Here is a 17956-nt window from a genome sequence, read left to right as displayed (position 1 = left end):
TGCTGTATGTGTCCTTTTTCCCACAGTGGTGACAATCAGCTGTTTTCCACCTACAGGCTTCTGCATTATGCCCTATTCCATTACAGCAGTAACGTGTTTGGACGCGAGTATACCCTGACTTTACTATTTTAACTCTGGCATTGTTAGAATGCGCTTTCAAATCTCCGGCTTGTTTCTCTGCCATTTCTATGCTTTGTGCAATCTTGAACGCTTTCTTCAGTGTCAATTCTTGCTCCGCTAACAATCTATGTTGAACATAAGAGCAGAAATAGGAGCAGGAGTAGGCCATTTGGCCGCTCAAGCCTGCCCAGCATTCAATAAGATCATGGCTGATCTGGCCCAGGCCTCAACTCTGCTTTCATGCCAGCTCCGCATAGCCCTCAACTCCCCGATATTTCAAAAACCTATCTACCTCCTCTTTAAATACTTTCAGTGATCTTTCAATAAGATCATCCCTCATTCTTCTAAACTCTAATGAATAAAGACCTAACCTGTTTAGCCGTTCTTGATAAGTCAACTCCTTCATCCAGGAATCAGCCTAGTGAATCCCTTTTGAACTGCCTCCAATGCCAGTATATCCTTTCTTAAATTACGAGGACCAAAACTGTACACACTACTCCAGGTGTGGCCTCACCAAGGCTCTGTACAGTTGTAACAAGACTTCCCTATTTTTAAACTCCAACCCCCTAGCAATACAGGCCAAAATTCCATTTGCCTCCTTAATGACTTGCTGCACCTGCATGTTAACTTTGTGTTTTATGCACAGGAACACCCAGATCTCTCTGTGCTGCACTTTTTTTGAAGTCTCTCTCCATTTAAATAATAGTTTGCCTTTGGATTCTTCCTACCAAAGTGCATGACCTCACACTTTCCTACATTAAACTCCATCTGCCAAGTTTTTGCCCACTCACTCAACCAGTCTATACCCCCTTGCAGATTCCTTATGTCCTCATCACAACATGACCCCCCACCTATTTTCCTTTGGTCAGCAAATTTGGATACAATACACTCTCCCCCCCTCCAAGTCATTAATATAGATAGTAAATAATTGAGGCCCTAGGATTGATCCTTATGGCTCTCCACTAGTTACATCTTCCCAACCTGAAAAAGATCCATTAATCCCTACTCTGTCTTCTGTGTGTTGACCCATCCTCAATCCATGCTAATTTATTACCTCCCATACCGTGAGCTCCTATCTTGTGCAATAACCTTTTATGTGGCATCTTATTAAATGCCTTCTGGAAATCCAAATACACTACATCTACTGGTTACCCTTTATCAACTCTGCTTGTTATATCCTCAAAGAACTTTAGCAGATTTGTCAAACGTGATTTCCCTTTCACAAAACCATGTTGACTCTGAGTTCTTGAATTCTTTCATTTCTTTGTTCACAAATCAAGCGATCACACAAACGCTTCTTCCAGGTAACCTTTAAATGTTTTAGCAATGTTTTGCTAATTTTCTCAATTCAGCCAGGAACTGCGAAACAGACCCACTATCATGCTATTCTCTTTGGTGAAACTTGAATCTCTTGGCAATAATTGCTGGCCTGGGATTGAAGTGCTCTTTCAAAACGTATTGTAGACTGTGTAGTATCTTTAAATACCAGCCATTCCCAGTCTGATGTCAAATCTTTGTGTATTTTCCCAATCCACCATAGCCGACTTGCCTCTCATACTTTCATAATTTCCTTTCTTCAGAATGAACTATATTGCATTCAAACTTAATGCAAAATTTGATCATATTGTGGTCACTATTTCCCAAAGGCTCCTTTACAGCAAGGTTATTAATTAACCTTTTCTCATTACCTAACACTAAATCCAAAATAGCCTGATCTCTAGTTGGCTCCTCAACGTCCTGCTCCCGAAACCCATCTCCTACACACTCCAGGAATTCCTCCTCCACAGCATTGGTGCTGATTTGGTTAACCCAGTCTATGTGTAAATTGAAGCCCATTGGTACTGTATTACCCATGTTACATGAATCCTCTCATTTCCTGATTTGTACTGTGCCCAACATTAGCACCACAGCTTGGTGGCCTATAAACAATGCCTACCAATGTTTGCTGCCCCTTGCTCACTCTTAGCTCCACCTAAACTGATTCTACATCTTGATCCTTCGATCTAAGATCCTCTGACTAATGTACTGATTCCATCCCTTATTAAGAGTACTACCCCACCGCCTTCTCCTTGATGCCTATCCATCCTAAATGCTGAATATCCTTGGATATTTAGTTCCCAGTCTTGGTCACCGTGTAGCCTTGTCTCTGTAATGGCAATTAAATCATACCCATTTACCTCAATCTGTGCATTCAACCTTTTTGTGAATGCTACGTGTGTCAGATAGAGTGCCAATAAATTCTGCTTTGTTAACATTATTCTCTATTCTGATCCTATGTGATGCTTGCCTATGCTTCATTTTTTTTTGTTTTCTACTTTACTTCCTTTTACCAGTTTTGCTTCCCTCCAGCCTGAGCTCCCTCTCAGGTTCCCATCCCTCCGCCAGTCCAGTTTAAACCCTCTCTAACAGCACTACCAAATCTCCCTGCGAGGATGTTAGTCCCAGTCCTGCTAAGATGCAGCCTGTCCATCTTGTACAGGTCCCGCCTGCCCCAGAACCAGCCCAAATGCCTCAGAAATCTGATGCTTTCCCTCCTACACCAGTTCTCCAGGCTGTGTGTTCAGTTGTTCAGTTCTCCTATTTCTGCACTCTCACGTGGCATTGGAAGTAATCCTAAAATTTCCGCTCTAGAGGTCCTGCTTTTGAATGTCCTTCCTAGCTCCTTGAAATCTGCTTTCAGGGCCTCATCCCCCTTTCCTACCTAAGTCATTGGTACCAACGTGGACCATGACCTCAGGCTGTTCAACCTCCCCAGAAGCCGCCCCATGACATTGTTGACGCTGGCACCAGGGAAACAATATACCATCCTGGAGTCACGTCTACAGCTGCAGAAACATCTGCCTGTTCCCCTAACTAATGAATTTCATACAAACAGATGAATTAGGAGCAGGAGTAGCCACTTGGCCCCTCAAACCTGCTCTGCCATTCAATAAGATCATGGCTGATCTGAATGTAACCTCAAACCCACATGCCTGTCTACTCCCAATAACCTTTCACCCTTGTTAATCAAGAATCTACCCAGCTCTGCCTTAAAAATATTCAGAGACTCTGCTTCCACTGCCTTTTGAGGAAGAGAGTTCCAAAGACTCTGTAACCCCTGAAAGAAAAAAATTCTCCTCATCCGCCTTAAATCAGCAACGCCTTATTTTTAAACAGTGGCCCCTAGCTCTAAATTCTCCCACATCCTCTCCACATCCACCTGGTCAAGACCCCTCAGAATCATAAAGGTTTCAATCAAGTCACCTCTTACTCTTCTAAACTCCAGCGGATACAAACCTAGTCAAGTCTTTCTTCATAAGACAACCCTCCCATTCCTGGTATTAGTCTAATAAACCTTCCCTGAACTGCTTCTAACACATTTACATCTTTCTTGAAATAATGAGACCAGTACTGTACACAATACTCCAAATGTGATCTCACCAATGCCCTGTACAACTGAAGCATAACCTCCCTACTTTTGTAATCAATTCCTCTCTCAATAAATGAAAGCATTCTATCAGTTTTACTAATTACCTGTTGTACCTGCATACTTACCTTTTGTGATTCATGCGCTAGGACACCCAGATCCCTGAATCTGCAATCTCTGACCATTTAGATAATAAGCTTTTTTATTCTTCCTGCCAAAATGAATGATTTCACATTTGCCCATATTATACTCCATTTGCCAAATCTTTGCCCACTCACTTAACCTATTTAGGTCACTTTGTAGCCTCCTTTCGTCCCCTTCACAATTTACTTTCCTACCGATCTTTGTATCATCAGAAAATTTAGCAACCATTCCTTCGGTCCCATCATCCAAGTCATTTATATAAAGTGTAAAAAGTTGAGGCCCCAGCACTGATCCCTGTGGCACACTATTATGACACAGCCAATGGTAAAAGCTGAGTTGTTCAAGTCCCAGAGGGAAACTTGAAACAACTGTCATAATCCATTTTTGCAATTGGTGTGTTTCGAGATGCGGGCTTTGAATTCAGTAGTAATAAGATCACCGAGTCTCGAAGTTTTTTTAATAAAACCAAATTAAACATTTATTAATACAAGAAAAATTGTAAGCACATACATATGTCTACAAAATTGCTACTATAATAACTACAAAAATCCCCTAATTAATCTGACCCTCAGTTACACCCCCCTCAAGCCAACAGTAAAACTGATAGATTTTAAAAGGCAAAGCACATTTGACCTTACAAATTCAAAATGAGGTTCCTTACAGACACAGCTGTAGGCTTACAGGCTGGTTAGACCTTAAATGCCCCTGGCTTACACACACAAACTCCTTTTGTTTATACCTAGCTTCCCCTTTGAATGGAAATTTTCCAGGGTATCTAGGCTTTTAATGTCACATCTTCTAACAATAACATTTTCAACCCACTAATTTTATTAGTAATATAAGCACATTGCTTGGCATTTACCCATTAGATGCAAGATTTTACTCTTTACACCCTCTCTTGAAAGCTTTCTTTGACAAATGCAAATGTACACTTAATCCTTTTAACTTCCTTACTATTTACCTAATTAATGTCTCAAAACTGCTATACATCAAAGCACCCAGACTATCTGGCTTTAATCCAATTAAGACACATACAGGCACACACACACAGACACAGACCCCACTACAATTCCAATTTAAAATTAATTTCCAATAACATTATAGACATTAATATCTCTTCATGACACACACCACTCGTCACATCCTGCCAACCAGAAAAAGACCCATTCATGCCAACTCTGCTTCCTGTTAGCTAGACAATTTTCTGTCCATGCTAATATGTTACCCCCTATACCATGAGCTTTTATTTTCTGCAATAACCTTTGATGTGGCACTTTATCAAATGCCTTCTGGAAATCTAAGTACAGTACATTTACCTATTCCCCTTTATCCACAGCGCATGTGACTCCAATAAATTGGTTGAACATGATTTCCCTTTCACAAAACCATGTTGACTCTGCCTTATTACCTTGAATCTTTCTAAGTGCCCTGTCATAACATCTTTATTAATAGCTTTCAACATTTTCTCTGTGACAGATGTTAAGCTATCTGGCCTGTAGTTTCCTGCTTTCTGTCTCCTTCCCTTTTTGAATAAAGGAGTTACATTTGCCATTTTCCAATCTAATAGAACCTTTCCCAAATCTAGGAAATTTTGGAAAATTAAAGCCAGTGTGTCAACTATCTCACTAGCCACTTCTTTCAAGAGCTTAAGGTGACGTCCATCTGGGCCTCAAAATTTGTCAGCCCACAGCCCCAACAATTTGCTTAGTACCACTTCCCTGGTGATTGTAAATTTCCTGAGTTCCTCCCTCCCTTTCATTTCCTGATTTATAGCTATTTCCGGAGTGTTACTTATGTCCTGTATAGTGAAGAGGAAAGCAAAATACCTGTTTAATTCATCCCCTATCTCCCTACTTTCCATTATCAATTTTCCAGACGCACTGTCTATAGGACCAACGCTCACTTTGTTAACTCTTTTATTTAAATATCTATAGAAACTCTTATCTATCTTTATATTGCTAGCTAGCTTCCCTCATGCTCTAATTGTTCTATCCTTATTAATCTTTTTGTCGTTCTTTGCTGTTCTTTATTTTCTTTCCAATCTTCTGACCTGCCACCTGACTTTGCATAATTATTTGCTTTTTCTTTAACTTTGATACCGACTTTAACGTTTTCAGTTAACCACGGATGGTGGGCCCTCCCCTTGGGATTTTTCTGTCTCATTAGAATGTATATATTCTGTGTATTTTGAAATATCCCTTCAAATGTCTGCCACTGAACTTCTACTGACTTATCCCTTAACCTCATTTGCCAGTTCACTTTAGCTAGATCTGCTTTCATGCCCTCATAATTGCCCTTATTTAAGTTTAAAATACTAGCCTTGGACGCACTCGTTTCCCCCTCAAAATGAATGTAAAATTCAATCACATTATGTTCATTGCAACCTAGGGGTGCCTTCACTAGGAGGTTATCAATTAATCACAGAATCTCACAGTGCAGAAGAGGCCCTTCGGCCCATCGAGTCTGCACCGACACGTGAGAAACACCTGACCTACCCTATCACTAATCCTATCTCATTGCACAACACCAGGTCTAGTATAGCCTGCTCTCTGGTTGGCTCCAGAACATGCTGTTCTAAGAAACTATTCCGAAAGCATTCTATGAACTCATCTATGCAACCTTTGCCCATCTGATTTTTCCAGTCTAAATGTAGATTAAAATACCCCATGATTATTGCTGTACCTTTCTGACAAGCTCCCATTATCTCTTCTTTTATGCTCTGTCCTATTGTGTAGTTACAATTAGGAGGCTTGTACACCACCCCCACAAGTGACTTCTTGCCTTTATCATTCCTCATGTGTTTTAAATAATCAACCTAAACGGCTCCTACATCCTGGTTTTCTGAATTTAGGTCATCCCCCTCTAATATGTTAATACCATCATTAATTAACATAGCCACCCCTCCACCTTTTCCTAATTTCCTGCCTTTTCTAAATGTCACATACCCTTCGATATTCAGGTCCCGGACTATGTCATCCTGTAGCCATGTCTTTGTAATAGCTGTCAGATCGTACTTATTTATTCATATTTGCGCTTTCAGTTAATCTGTTTTGTTTTGAATACTACATGCATTTAGATACTGAGCATTTAGTTTTGTCCTTTTATTATTTTTGTAGCGTCCAGCCTTATCTGCTGATTTACTCTTAGATTTGTACTCCCTGTCCCTTCCTGTCACAGTCTGTTTATCATTTCCCATTTTAATACCTGTCTCTCTTGCCTTGTCTCTTTTTGGTTTACACCATTTTCCCAAATTTGATCCCTTGCCCCCATTATTCAGTTTAAAACCCTCTCTACTTCCCTAGTTGGGCAACTTGTGAGGACACCAGCCCCAGCAGGGTTCAGGTGTAGACCATCCCAATGGTACAGATTCCACTTTCCCAAATACTGGTGCCAGTGCCCCACAAACCTGAACCCACCTCTCCCACACCAGTCTTTCAGCCATACATTCGTTTCTCTAATCTTATCTGTCCTATGCCAATTTGCATATTGCTCAGGTAATAATCCAGAAATTATTACCTTTGAGGTTCTGCTTAATTTGGTGCCGAGCTCGTCATACTGACTATGCACAGCCTCCTTCCTCATCCTGCCTATGTTGTTGGTAACTACATGGGCCACAACCACTGGATCCACGCCCTGTCACTGCAAGTTCCTCTCCAGCCCTGAGCAGATGCCCTGAACCCTGGCACCGGGCAGGTAACAAAGCCGTCTGGACTCTCACTCTTTGCTGTAGAGAACAGTGTCAAGCTCCCTCACTATACTGTCCCCCTACTACCACTACATTTCTTTTTGCTACCCCCACTTGGATGGCTTCCTGTCCCACGGGGCCATGGTCAGTTTGCTTATCCACCCTGCAGCCCCCACTCTCATCCAAACAAGCTGAGAAAGCCTCAAACCGACGGGACAATTACAGAAGCTCACACTCCTGTCTTCTAGGTTCCCTTACCTGCCTCACAGTCACACCCTCTTGCCCCTGACTACTGACCAAAGCAGAAGACCCTATCCTAAGTGGTGTGACTGCCCCCTGGTATAAAGCATCCAGGTAACTTTCCCCCTCCCTGATGTGTCGCAGTGTCTGCAGCTCAGCCTCCAGCTCAATGACTCTGAACCAAAGTTCCTCAAGCCGCAAACACTTACTGCAGATGTGTTAGCCCTAGATCACAATGGGCAGGATCTTCCCCCCGTCAGGAGGGTCGTGCGGGAGCAGGCATGAGCGGGCGGGTTCCCGATCAGCGACCCCGGTCAGGAACCCGCTCGCCGACCAGAAGATGCAGCCCAATGTTACCCAGAAGCTCCCACATGCTGCAGCCATCCTGCCATCCTTTATGTGGTTTAAATAATTACTTACTCATATAGTCACTTATTTATGTTGCTTCCTTATATATTTTATTACTACCAAATTGCATACGATTTTAAACATTAGGGATAGAATAGAACTTACCTACTTATCAGATACTCACCAAACAGCTAGCTCCTTCCCCTGTAGTAGAGCAAGAATCAATTCCTATGGGGTGAGAAAGAGGAAATGAACAACTCCCCTCTCTCTCCACACTCCAAGTCTCCACTCAGTTAGTTAGCCGCACTCCGTTTGCCAAGGCTGCACTAAAGAGCCCTGAATCTATAGTAAACTGAACTGGGGCTACAGTCCCCAGATTCAACCAGTTAGCTCATTAACTACTCAGCTCAGCTCCTACAGCTGAGAGTGAGTTTACCCTGTCTAAACTGTAAGAAAGAAAGAACATGGCCTACTTCCACAGTACTTTCCAGTTACTGCTAATTACAGACTAGATTAGATTTTAAGAGCAAAATTTAAGAAAAAAGTAACATTTAAAACTGCCCCTCTCACCAAACTCCAAGTCTTCACTCAGTTAGTCGCCTGCACTCGGTTTGCCCTATCACTGCCGCTCTTCCCCTCTTCTCCCTCCCCTCCTGTACAGCACGGCCCACCCTTGGTGCCACAAACCTGGCTCTGACTGCATCTTCCGAGGAACAGTTGTGAGTTGTTCAGCCTCAAACTCTTAAACTAATTCCACCTTTCTCCATTCCATGTATACCATCACTAAATCATTGTACATCAAAAATACATAAAAGTGACATCAGAATAACAGTGTGGAGACAGCAAGATGCACTTAGCTTATCTTGATCTCTCCTAATCTTTGTCACTATGCTGATATAGCCCACTTACTTTTATTATTATAAACATCCGTGACCAAGCCAACATCTCCCAGACCATCAAAAGCATGGAGGAGTGAGTTAAAAGCAAAAAACTACGGATGCTGGAAATCCAAAACAAAAACAGAAACAGAAATACCTGGAAAAACTCAGCAGGTCTGGCAGCATCGGCAGAGAAGAGCACAGTTGACGTTTCGAGCCCTCATGACCCTTCAACAGAACTAAGTAAAAATAGGAAAGGGATGAAATATAAGCTGGTTTAAGTTGGGGGTGGGGGTTTATTAGGACAAGCAGGCAGTAATAGGTGGAGATAACCAAAAGATGTCACAGACAAAAGGACAAAGAGGTGTTGAAGGTGGTGATATTATCTAAAGGAATGTGCTAATTAAGAGTAGAAAGCAGGACAGACAAGGTATAGATAGCTCTAGTGGGGGTGGGGTGAAATAATACTAAAAGGGCATAAAAGGTATAGATAAACAATGAGTGGAAATACATTTAAAAATAATGGAAATAGGTGGGAAAAGAAAAATCTATATAAATTATTGGAAAAAACAAAAGGGAGGGGGAAGAAAGGGAAAGGGGGTGGAGATGGAGGAGAGAGTTCATGATCTAAAATTGTTGAACTCAATATTTAGTCAGGAAGGCTGTAAAGTGCCTAGTCGGAAGATGAGGTGCTGTTGATGATGAGGAACAGCATCCCAGCAGCTCCTTATCCTTGCTTCAGGCCCATCTTCACAATACATTGCATTTCACAACACTGTTTCATTCATAATTATTTTTTTAACCCATTTGGGTTGGACTTGACTTCTGATGGGTCACCTTGGAGAACAGGACCGTGTCATGTGATCCTGCCTGGTGCAAAGTAATGCAATGCTCTCTGCAGGGTGTCATTGTCAGACATGTAAGCAGACTTCAGAAACAAAAATAAAAATACCTGGAAAAACTCAGCAGGTCTGACAGCATCTGCGGAGAGGAACACAGTTAAAGTTTCGAGTCCATATGACTCTTCACCAGAACTAAGGAAAAATAGAAAAGAGGTGAAATATTGAAATAAGCAGACTTCAGACCTCCCAGTGCCACTGTGATTGAACAATGTGACTGAGGAAGGTGCAAATCCTGTGAGAACAGCAGAATGTTGTTAACATTGTGAAGGTCCTCTTATCTAGTATTCTGCAATAGTAATTATTGTCGTTCTTAGCTAATAAAGTAAAAGACTTTAGACCCTAATTAGTGGGTTAAAAACTTTGAAGTTTTTGTTCTGGAAATGTTGAAAATTCTTTAATCCCAGGACAAAGGGACCAAGGTCAAGTCTGCAATTTTAAGGCAGAAACTTTCATTAAAGTTCACCAGCCTGGTGCAGCATGGCTGCAGCCAAATTGGTGCATGGCCCTTCCTATCCGGCATATTTGCCACAGCCTTCCATCCACAACTGCATCTGCCCATGACAGTATCAGTAGGAATGACCACCGCTCAGTCCTTGTGGAGACAAAGTCCCATCCCCACTTTAAGGATATCCTCCATCATGTTGTGTGGCACTACCACTGTGCTAAATGGGATAGATTTTGAACAGAACTAACAACGCAAGACTGGGCATTCATGAGGTGCTGTGGGCCATCAGCAGCAGCAGAATTGTACATAACCACAATCTAACCTCATGGCCCAGCATAGTTCCCATTGCACCATTACCATCAAGCCAGGGGATCCACCCTGGTTCAATGAAGAGTGCAGGAGGGCATGTCAGGAGCAGCATCAGGCATATATAAAAATGAGGTGTCAACCTGGTGAAGCTATAACACAGGACTACTTCCATGTCAAACACCATAAAAAGCAAGCGACAGACAGAGCTAAGCGATTCCACAACCAATGGATCAGATCTATGCTCTGCAGTCCTGCCATATCCTGTTGTGAATGGTGGTGGACAATTAAACAACTCACTGGAGGAGGAGGCTCCACAAATATCCCCATCCTCAATGATGGAGGAGCCCAGCACATCAGTGCAAAAGATAAGGCTGAAGCATTTGCAACAATCTTCAGCCAGAAGTGCCGAGTGGATGATTCATCTCAGCCTCCTCTGGAGGTCCCCAGCATCTTTGATGCCAGTCTTCAGCCAATTCGATTCACTCCACGTGATGTCAAGAAAGAGCTGAAGGCACTGGATATTGCAAAGGCTATGGGATCGGGGGGAGGGGAGGGGGAAGACTGATCCAGGGAGGGGAGGGGGAGAATGTTTGTTTGAGGAAGGGAAGGGTGGAGACAGATCATGCGGAGAGCAGGTGATGGATCACGGGGGTGGGGGGTGACAGATCACTGGTGTCGAGCGACTGATTGGGGGAGACCAATCAGGGAGGGGAAGGGAGGGTGGCAACTGGGTGGGGGTGAGGGAGACTGATTGGGAGAGGGGAAGGTGGAGACTAATCCCGGAGATATGGGAGGGGGAGGCCACCGCCTTGAATTTAATGCTGCTTTTCCTGCCAGGCGAAAGGTGTTAACTCTGCGCTCCTCCCCCACCGGATCCACGGAGTGTCTGCAGCTTTCCCTGATTCCGATTTCCAGCACCTGCAGCTTTAGTGACCCGGAAGAGCAGAGAAACATTATTCCTAAAACATGCCTTGGACTCTGGATTCTCGGTTTCTCATCAGCCATTGGGTCTGATCTCGGTGTTTAGCACTGATATAACTGCCCAAAGGATAATATACAGGGCTGTAGGGAACGGGTTAATTGGATCGCTCTTTCAAAGAGCCAGCACTGCACCCTAACCCTAACCCCTAACCCTAACCCTAACCCCTAACCCTAACCCCAACCCTAACCCCTAACCCTAACCCTAACCCCAACCCTAACCCTAACCCTAACCCCAACCCTAACCCCCAACCCCCAACCCCAACCCCTAACCCTAACCCTAACCCCAACCCCAACCCCCAACCCCAACCCCCAACCCCAACCCCTAACCCTAACCACAGTTGATTGGGCCGAATAGCAGCCTCCTGTGCAGTGTGAGTGATGTTTGCTTTCTCATTGCAGTCAGTCTTGTTTTGAAGAGAAATTATTTTAATGCATAAACGGTTTATTTTCTAGCTGGCGATGTACATTTTATCTCCTGGCATTTTCTGGTGGCATCGCTGTCCTCATTGACGTGAGTAATTTCACTACGCGCTGTGACACATGGTGAAAGTCTGTTAGCAACTTCATATTATTGAGTTTTAGTCGTGTTTAATTTTGATACAATTTTAACCCTGTGCCTGGCAGCAGCTCGGCAGGGCAGGAGTTAATATTCATGTGGTATATTTACCATGCATTTTGTGCATGTGGTTATTTTAATGGCCTGGCTGTGTCAGAGCTCAGTGCCGGTGAACTGCAGCTGGTTACCGGCATGTTGGTGAGACCCGGCTGTTAGATTGGACCAGGCCTTGTCCTGTAGCTGCTGGGTGGGGCCTTTCATGTCTCCCCAGCTTCTTGCTTGAGTGTTAATATTACTCCAATTGCTTGAGTGTGTGTGGGGAACGCGACATTGCTGAAATTCCCCCTGCTTTCCTGGAATGTGCCCCCCTGAGATTAATTTGATGATTCGGCTCCATTAGCATTCGACCTCTCTCACTAGGTGCACAAATTGGAAATTTTGGGCAAAGATTATAGTTTTCCAACCTGAAATCTCTGATTGTGAAATACCCAAGGGTCCCAGTTACCCTGATCTCTCCACGTTAATGAGGCTCTGTTGGTCCTACCCCAGAATCCCCTTCAGTAAACGCACTCATAAAGTTTCATTGCCTAAACCACCATGTATCCGATGTGTAGGATACCAATCCTTTGGTGCACGTCTGGGAAACAAGTTGTGGTTGGCGTAGCAAGTCAGTTTGTAATGTAATGTTACTGTCCAGAGATTGTCTACCATTTGTGGGGTACAAGAGACAGATTCCGTTCCCTGCTCTGTATTACACACTGCCATTTAACAGTTTATAGTACTATGGACTCTGTACTGATCATGTAAAGATTATCATCTGCATAATAGCTGGGTTGAAATGCACCATACCCCAGGACTCTCACGTTCTGCTCCTGCTGTGTTAGGACAATATTGAGCCTTTAACATGTAAAATGCCCTAAGTGTTTCTGAAAATGTAATCAGAAAAACTGACACTGAGTCAAAAAAAAGGCAATATAGTCACATGGTAGCACAGAACTTGTGTGGCTGAGAAAAGAGACAAGCGTTTGAAGTTTTTCATCTCACACTCATCAGGACAAATGCAAGAATGTCAAATTTCAAAGGCAGCAACAAGTTATGCTGCATGAGAAAAGGGTGCTGATTGGTTGCTGAGTGGACCCAGGTTAGCAAAAGGAAATATTCGGAGGGGTGAGCAAAGGTTTACCAATGAAATAGGTTTTATAGATGGAGAGGGGTAGGTAGAGGGGTTTGAGGAGTTCTGGAGCATGGGGTCGAGGTGGCTAAAGGCTGGGCTGTCAGTGGTGGGGTGAAGAGGGTGGATGGATACAGGCATCTCAGCTAAGTTGTGCCCTTGAGTTGATATCCACTTCTCCTGTATAATGGGGATTGATGAGCTAGAACTGGCTCAGAGAGATAGGAAAGGACTGTCCATAATCAACTGGCAAGTAAGATATACCATCAGATCCCACTGCGCTCAACATCACAGTCCAGAAATTCAGTTGTGCTGCTCCCATTTTACACCCACACAAATATTTAAATTTAAACCCTTGTGTGAAATTGGGTTCATTCTTTGGTCCCGATTCAATTTCTGTCAGATTTAACTCCTGTGAAGTTCTTTGGAGCATTTTCCTACCTTAAGGGCACCATATAAATGTAACTTTCTGTTTTTGTTGTATAAATTGTAATAATTAAGCCCAGTTTAGTTTGGTCAGTTTGGTGTACATCGCTGTGAGAATGCAAAACCTGGTTTCAGCCAGTCGCTATGGGTACGGTGAGATAGAAGCAGACAGCCTGTGTTGGACACACTCGCTCTAGCTCTGCAAACTTGGCTGCTGCATTATGCTAGGAAGCAACAATGACTGTACTTCAAACTAATTAATTGGCTGTAAATACACGTGGGACATTCTGAGGAAGTGTCATGGAGTTACTAGTTCTTTACAATCGAAATGGCAGAAGAATAAAGAAAAGATTTAGATTATGTTGTTTATTCTAATTATCTCTTTAATCATTTGTTGGAGTGTTTGGTTAATGCTGTATTTTCCTATTCTGTTGCAGAAGCCGTGGTTTTACGATACATGGGAGGTGTGGGTAGGATATCCTAAACAGGTGAGTTTACTCTAAGTGCTTAACTCCTAATTGTGTGATTCTTGTCCACTTTCAAACCCGAGTGTTGATAATTCTCGAAGGTTCAGCAAGCCTCACCTCAGCTCTTCTCTCAGTGTAATTAGCACTGAAAGTGTTTGTGATACTTCTCTCTTCTTAAGCAGTCCCATGGAATCGAGGCTGATGCTCCCACTCCAGTTCAATGGGTTCTCAGATGTCTGAAAAGCCCCGTACCTAATCTGCATTCTCTGCCACATGTGGGGCAGGTGCTGCTGGAAGTGTCGGGTCGATGGATCGTTTGGAGGTTTTTGCTTCCCTCCCCCACCCCTTTCCCCCTGTCCCCCACCCCTTTCCCCCTCTGACCCTCCCCTTGCCCTCTCTGACACTCCCCTCTTTCTCTCTCTCTCCTTCCTTTCTCTCTTCTCTCTCTCCCCTCTTTCTCTCTGTTTCCACTCAGTAAGACCACACTATTTTGATGGTCACTTTGAGGCTTGTTGGAGATTTCTGATTGGATGAGCTCACTACCTGCTGGCTTTCACATCTCCCCCCAGCTTCTTTTGGCTCCATTGAAAGATAATTGAAGGGTTGACGAGTGTGAAGGACCTTTGCAGAGCAGCCCCTCTCTAAACCGCCCAAGAAGAGCAGGAACTGAGTTGCTGTTTTTGGAAACATCAGTTCAGCTAGTTGACTCATTGCATCATACATCCAAAGGAGGCCATTTGGACCATCATTCCTGTACTGGCCCTGCTGAAGAAACTTTCTACCTGGCACTACTCCTCTTCTAAAATTTTCTTTCTCAAGTATTTATCCACTTTCATTTAAGAGTGATTATTTATTCTGCTCCCAATGCTCCTTCTGGTCAGACAATCCAGATCCAGACAGCCCTCTGCATAAAAACATAGCTCCCAACCTGCTCCTTCATTCTTTTGCTGAATATCTGAAATTTATTTCCTCTAGTTAACTACTCACTGATCTCACTGGTCAAAGGCTGGGAATTCTGAAATGACTAACTCACCTCCTGACTCCCCAAAATCTGTTCAAAAGAGACAAGTCAGGAGTGTGATGGAACACCCTCCAATTGCCCAGATGAGTGCAGCTTTATCAACACTCAAGAAGCTGGACACCATCCAGAAAAAACAGCCCGCTTGATGAATCCACCATTTTAAACATTCACTCCCTCCACCCCCGACGCACAGTAGCAGCAGTGTGTGTACCATCAACAAGATGCACCACAGGAATTCACCAAGGCTCCTGAGACAGCACCTTGCAAACCCAGACCACTACCATCTAGAAGGACAAGGGCAGCAGATACATGGGAACACCAGCGCCTGGAAGTTCCCCTCCAAGCGACTCACCATCCTGACTTGGAAATATATCGCCGTTCTTTCACTGTCACTGGGTCAAAATCCTGGAACTCCCTTCCTAACAGCACTGTGGGTGTACCTACACCACATGGACTGCAGCGGTTCAAGAAGGCCGATCAGCACCACCTTCTCAAGGGTAACTAGGTATGGGCAATAAATGCTGGCCTTACCAGCAAAACTCCCATCCATGAAAGATTAAAAACGACAGAGTGCACTATGATGTCTGTCGCTGATATTTAAATATGACACCAGGTAGCTGCAACATTCACATCATGAACCAGGTGATCTGGCCATTGGAGATGTCCAAAGTTTCCTCTAGTTCACTGGGAAATTTGTTGGGACCACCTTTAGTTCTCCCAATCTTCCTTGTGTTTTGTGCTCTTTTCTCCTCTGACAAGGGAAGTGATGTATAAGTGAGTGTAATGGAGGCTGAGGGGGTCTATGAGGTAGAAAACTGAAGTTGAACAATGATGGGAGTTAGTGTCCATGGTGGATAGATAGATGGGGATGTGAGGAAGTGAATAGACAGTATGATGGTTACGCCCTCAAGGTAAGTGGGTTTAAGCAGTGATATGATGGGGTTTCTTGACAGGAGGAGGAGTTGACATGATGCACACATTAGGTTTTAAGTGAATGTGCCACTGTACTCTCCCTTCCTGACCTGGTTAGATCATTGAACTGCACCTTGCGCTGAAAGCAGGAGCTCCTGCCCAGACCAGTTTGGCCACCTCCAGCCAAGTGCTCCTTGTGTCAGCAGCAGGCTTTCTTCCTCCTATTTCCGGGGACCTCTGTCTCTCTGCAGGTCCTCCCTACCCCTATCACTGGAGGTGCCCTTAAAGTGGCAGCTGAGCCCATTGTCACACATTGTCTTCTCTTGCTGCCAACTCGAAACTCCTTAAACTCCACCATTAAATTAATTTTTTAAATATTAGAGTTGAAATTGTGATCAATGAGTTCTCATAACTGTCGCTGTGGACGTGCACCAAAATGACGTAAAATTCGAATGAGATGACTGAATTTAAAAGCCAGGGTCAAGCGCAGTGAACTCACTTCCTAGTTTCCCACCTGCTACCAGATATCTCCATTCCCCACCTGCCTTTGAACTGCCCTAATCTTCAGTATAGCTGTGTGAGGTGAAGGTGTGTGCGATGCAGGTTTGTGCAGGTATATGCAGGCACAGGTGCGCGCAGGTGCGTTCAGGTGAGGGTGCATGTGGCGCAGGTGCGTGTGGCGCAGGTGCGTTCAGGTGAGGGTGCATGTGGCGCAGGTGCGTGTGGCGCAGGTGCGTTCAGGTGAGGGTGCATGTGGTGCAGGTGTGTGCAGGTGTTGTGCAGGTGCGTGTGGTGAAGGTGCGTGCAGCGCAGGTAATTGTTGAAGATATTTTGATCCTTTTAATGAAACTCAGCTCAATGATGAAGACACTTTGACAGATGTCCTGTGGGTTCATGTTTCTTCAAATGTAGAGTGATCACCGGCAGGTCCCAGCTCTGTCACCTCATCCCAACCTGCCTCATTTCAGGAAGGTGCTCCTTGGATTCTTTATTGTATTCCTGAAACTCCTCACACTGCACTGAGCAACCCACCCGCCCCACTCCTTTCTGCCTTCCTCTCCTTTCCTTCCATCCTTCTCCCTCTCCCCCTTCCTCCCCGCCAGCTCCTATTCTCTAACCTGCTCCTGGTTGCAGGAGTGCAGGGTACCTGGAAAGGTACCTGCTCCCACCTGCCCCATACCACAAGGTGCCCGTTAGTGCTGCACAGGGTGAATGATAAAAACGCACTGTCGGCCTGTACTTGTCCCACCAGCAAATTCCAACCTGAACTTAGTCACCCGTTTCTCGATTACTGTGATGGTGCAGAGAGCTTTAAACCTGCCAGAGTCCTGGGAAATGGGATGATGAACCCTGTGCAAAGAACCTGATCCCGTGTTCACTATATCACACGTATCACACAGACCAATGCTCTTGTCAAACTGAAATTTGGGAATGTACGATAACTGGGCTCCTTCATACTCCATACAGTATTCCGGCTCGGTGCTTACCAGCTTCTGGCTTCTTTGCTATAAACTTTGACAAGTGACATTTTATACCTTGGTGCTTGTCATTGTTTTGGTTCTGAGGTGTGGTTATGTTTCCAATGTACAGCAGTGAAAGGGTTTTGCTGTAACACACTGTGATTTCTGTATGCTGTCAATCTGAAAGGGAGATGTGGACAGTGCTGACCTGTCTGTACCTGGCTGAACCATCCTTGAATAAAGAATCCACTTTATTGTGTTACAGATCCCATCTTGTGTGGTCAGTGACTGTGTATGGATAGAAGCAGTCATCACAGAGATTAACAGCACACAACACTCTTTGAGCCAGTGTTCAATTTAACACTGTTATGGTAATGCAGGACTGATGCAACAGTGTGAAGTCTCTTTGTCCTGTCCAGGTTTGGTTGGGACTCTATGACCAACAGTATAAGGGGATGTTTGTTTCCAGCCCCAACTGTGTCCCT

At 44.1% G+C, this 17956-nt stretch overlaps 1 protein-coding gene across 3 annotated transcripts in view; it reads left to right on the top strand.

The window, feature by feature from the left end:
* Nucleotides 1-17956, top strand: part of cers3a (ceramide synthase 3a) — a 144103-nt gene that overhangs the window by 68857 nt on the left and 57290 nt on the right. For all 3 annotated transcript variants that reach the window (XM_078530488.1, XM_078530489.1, XM_078530486.1), the window contains exons 5-6: nucleotides 11912-11969; nucleotides 14049-14099. In XM_078530488.1, the coding sequence (XP_078386614.1) occupies nucleotides 11912-11969; nucleotides 14049-14099 (109 nt within the window). The remainder of the gene's footprint in view (nucleotides 1-11911; nucleotides 11970-14048; nucleotides 14100-17956) is intronic.

This window comes from Cetorhinus maximus, chromosome 26 (genome assembly GCF_964194155.1).
Source record: "Cetorhinus maximus chromosome 26, sCetMax3.hap1.1, whole genome shotgun sequence".
NCBI classification, from domain to species: Eukaryota; Metazoa; Chordata; class Chondrichthyes; order Lamniformes; family Cetorhinidae; genus Cetorhinus; species Cetorhinus maximus.
The sequence above is the reverse complement of the archived record's forward strand: the minus strand, read 5'-3'. Positions and strand labels throughout refer to the sequence as shown.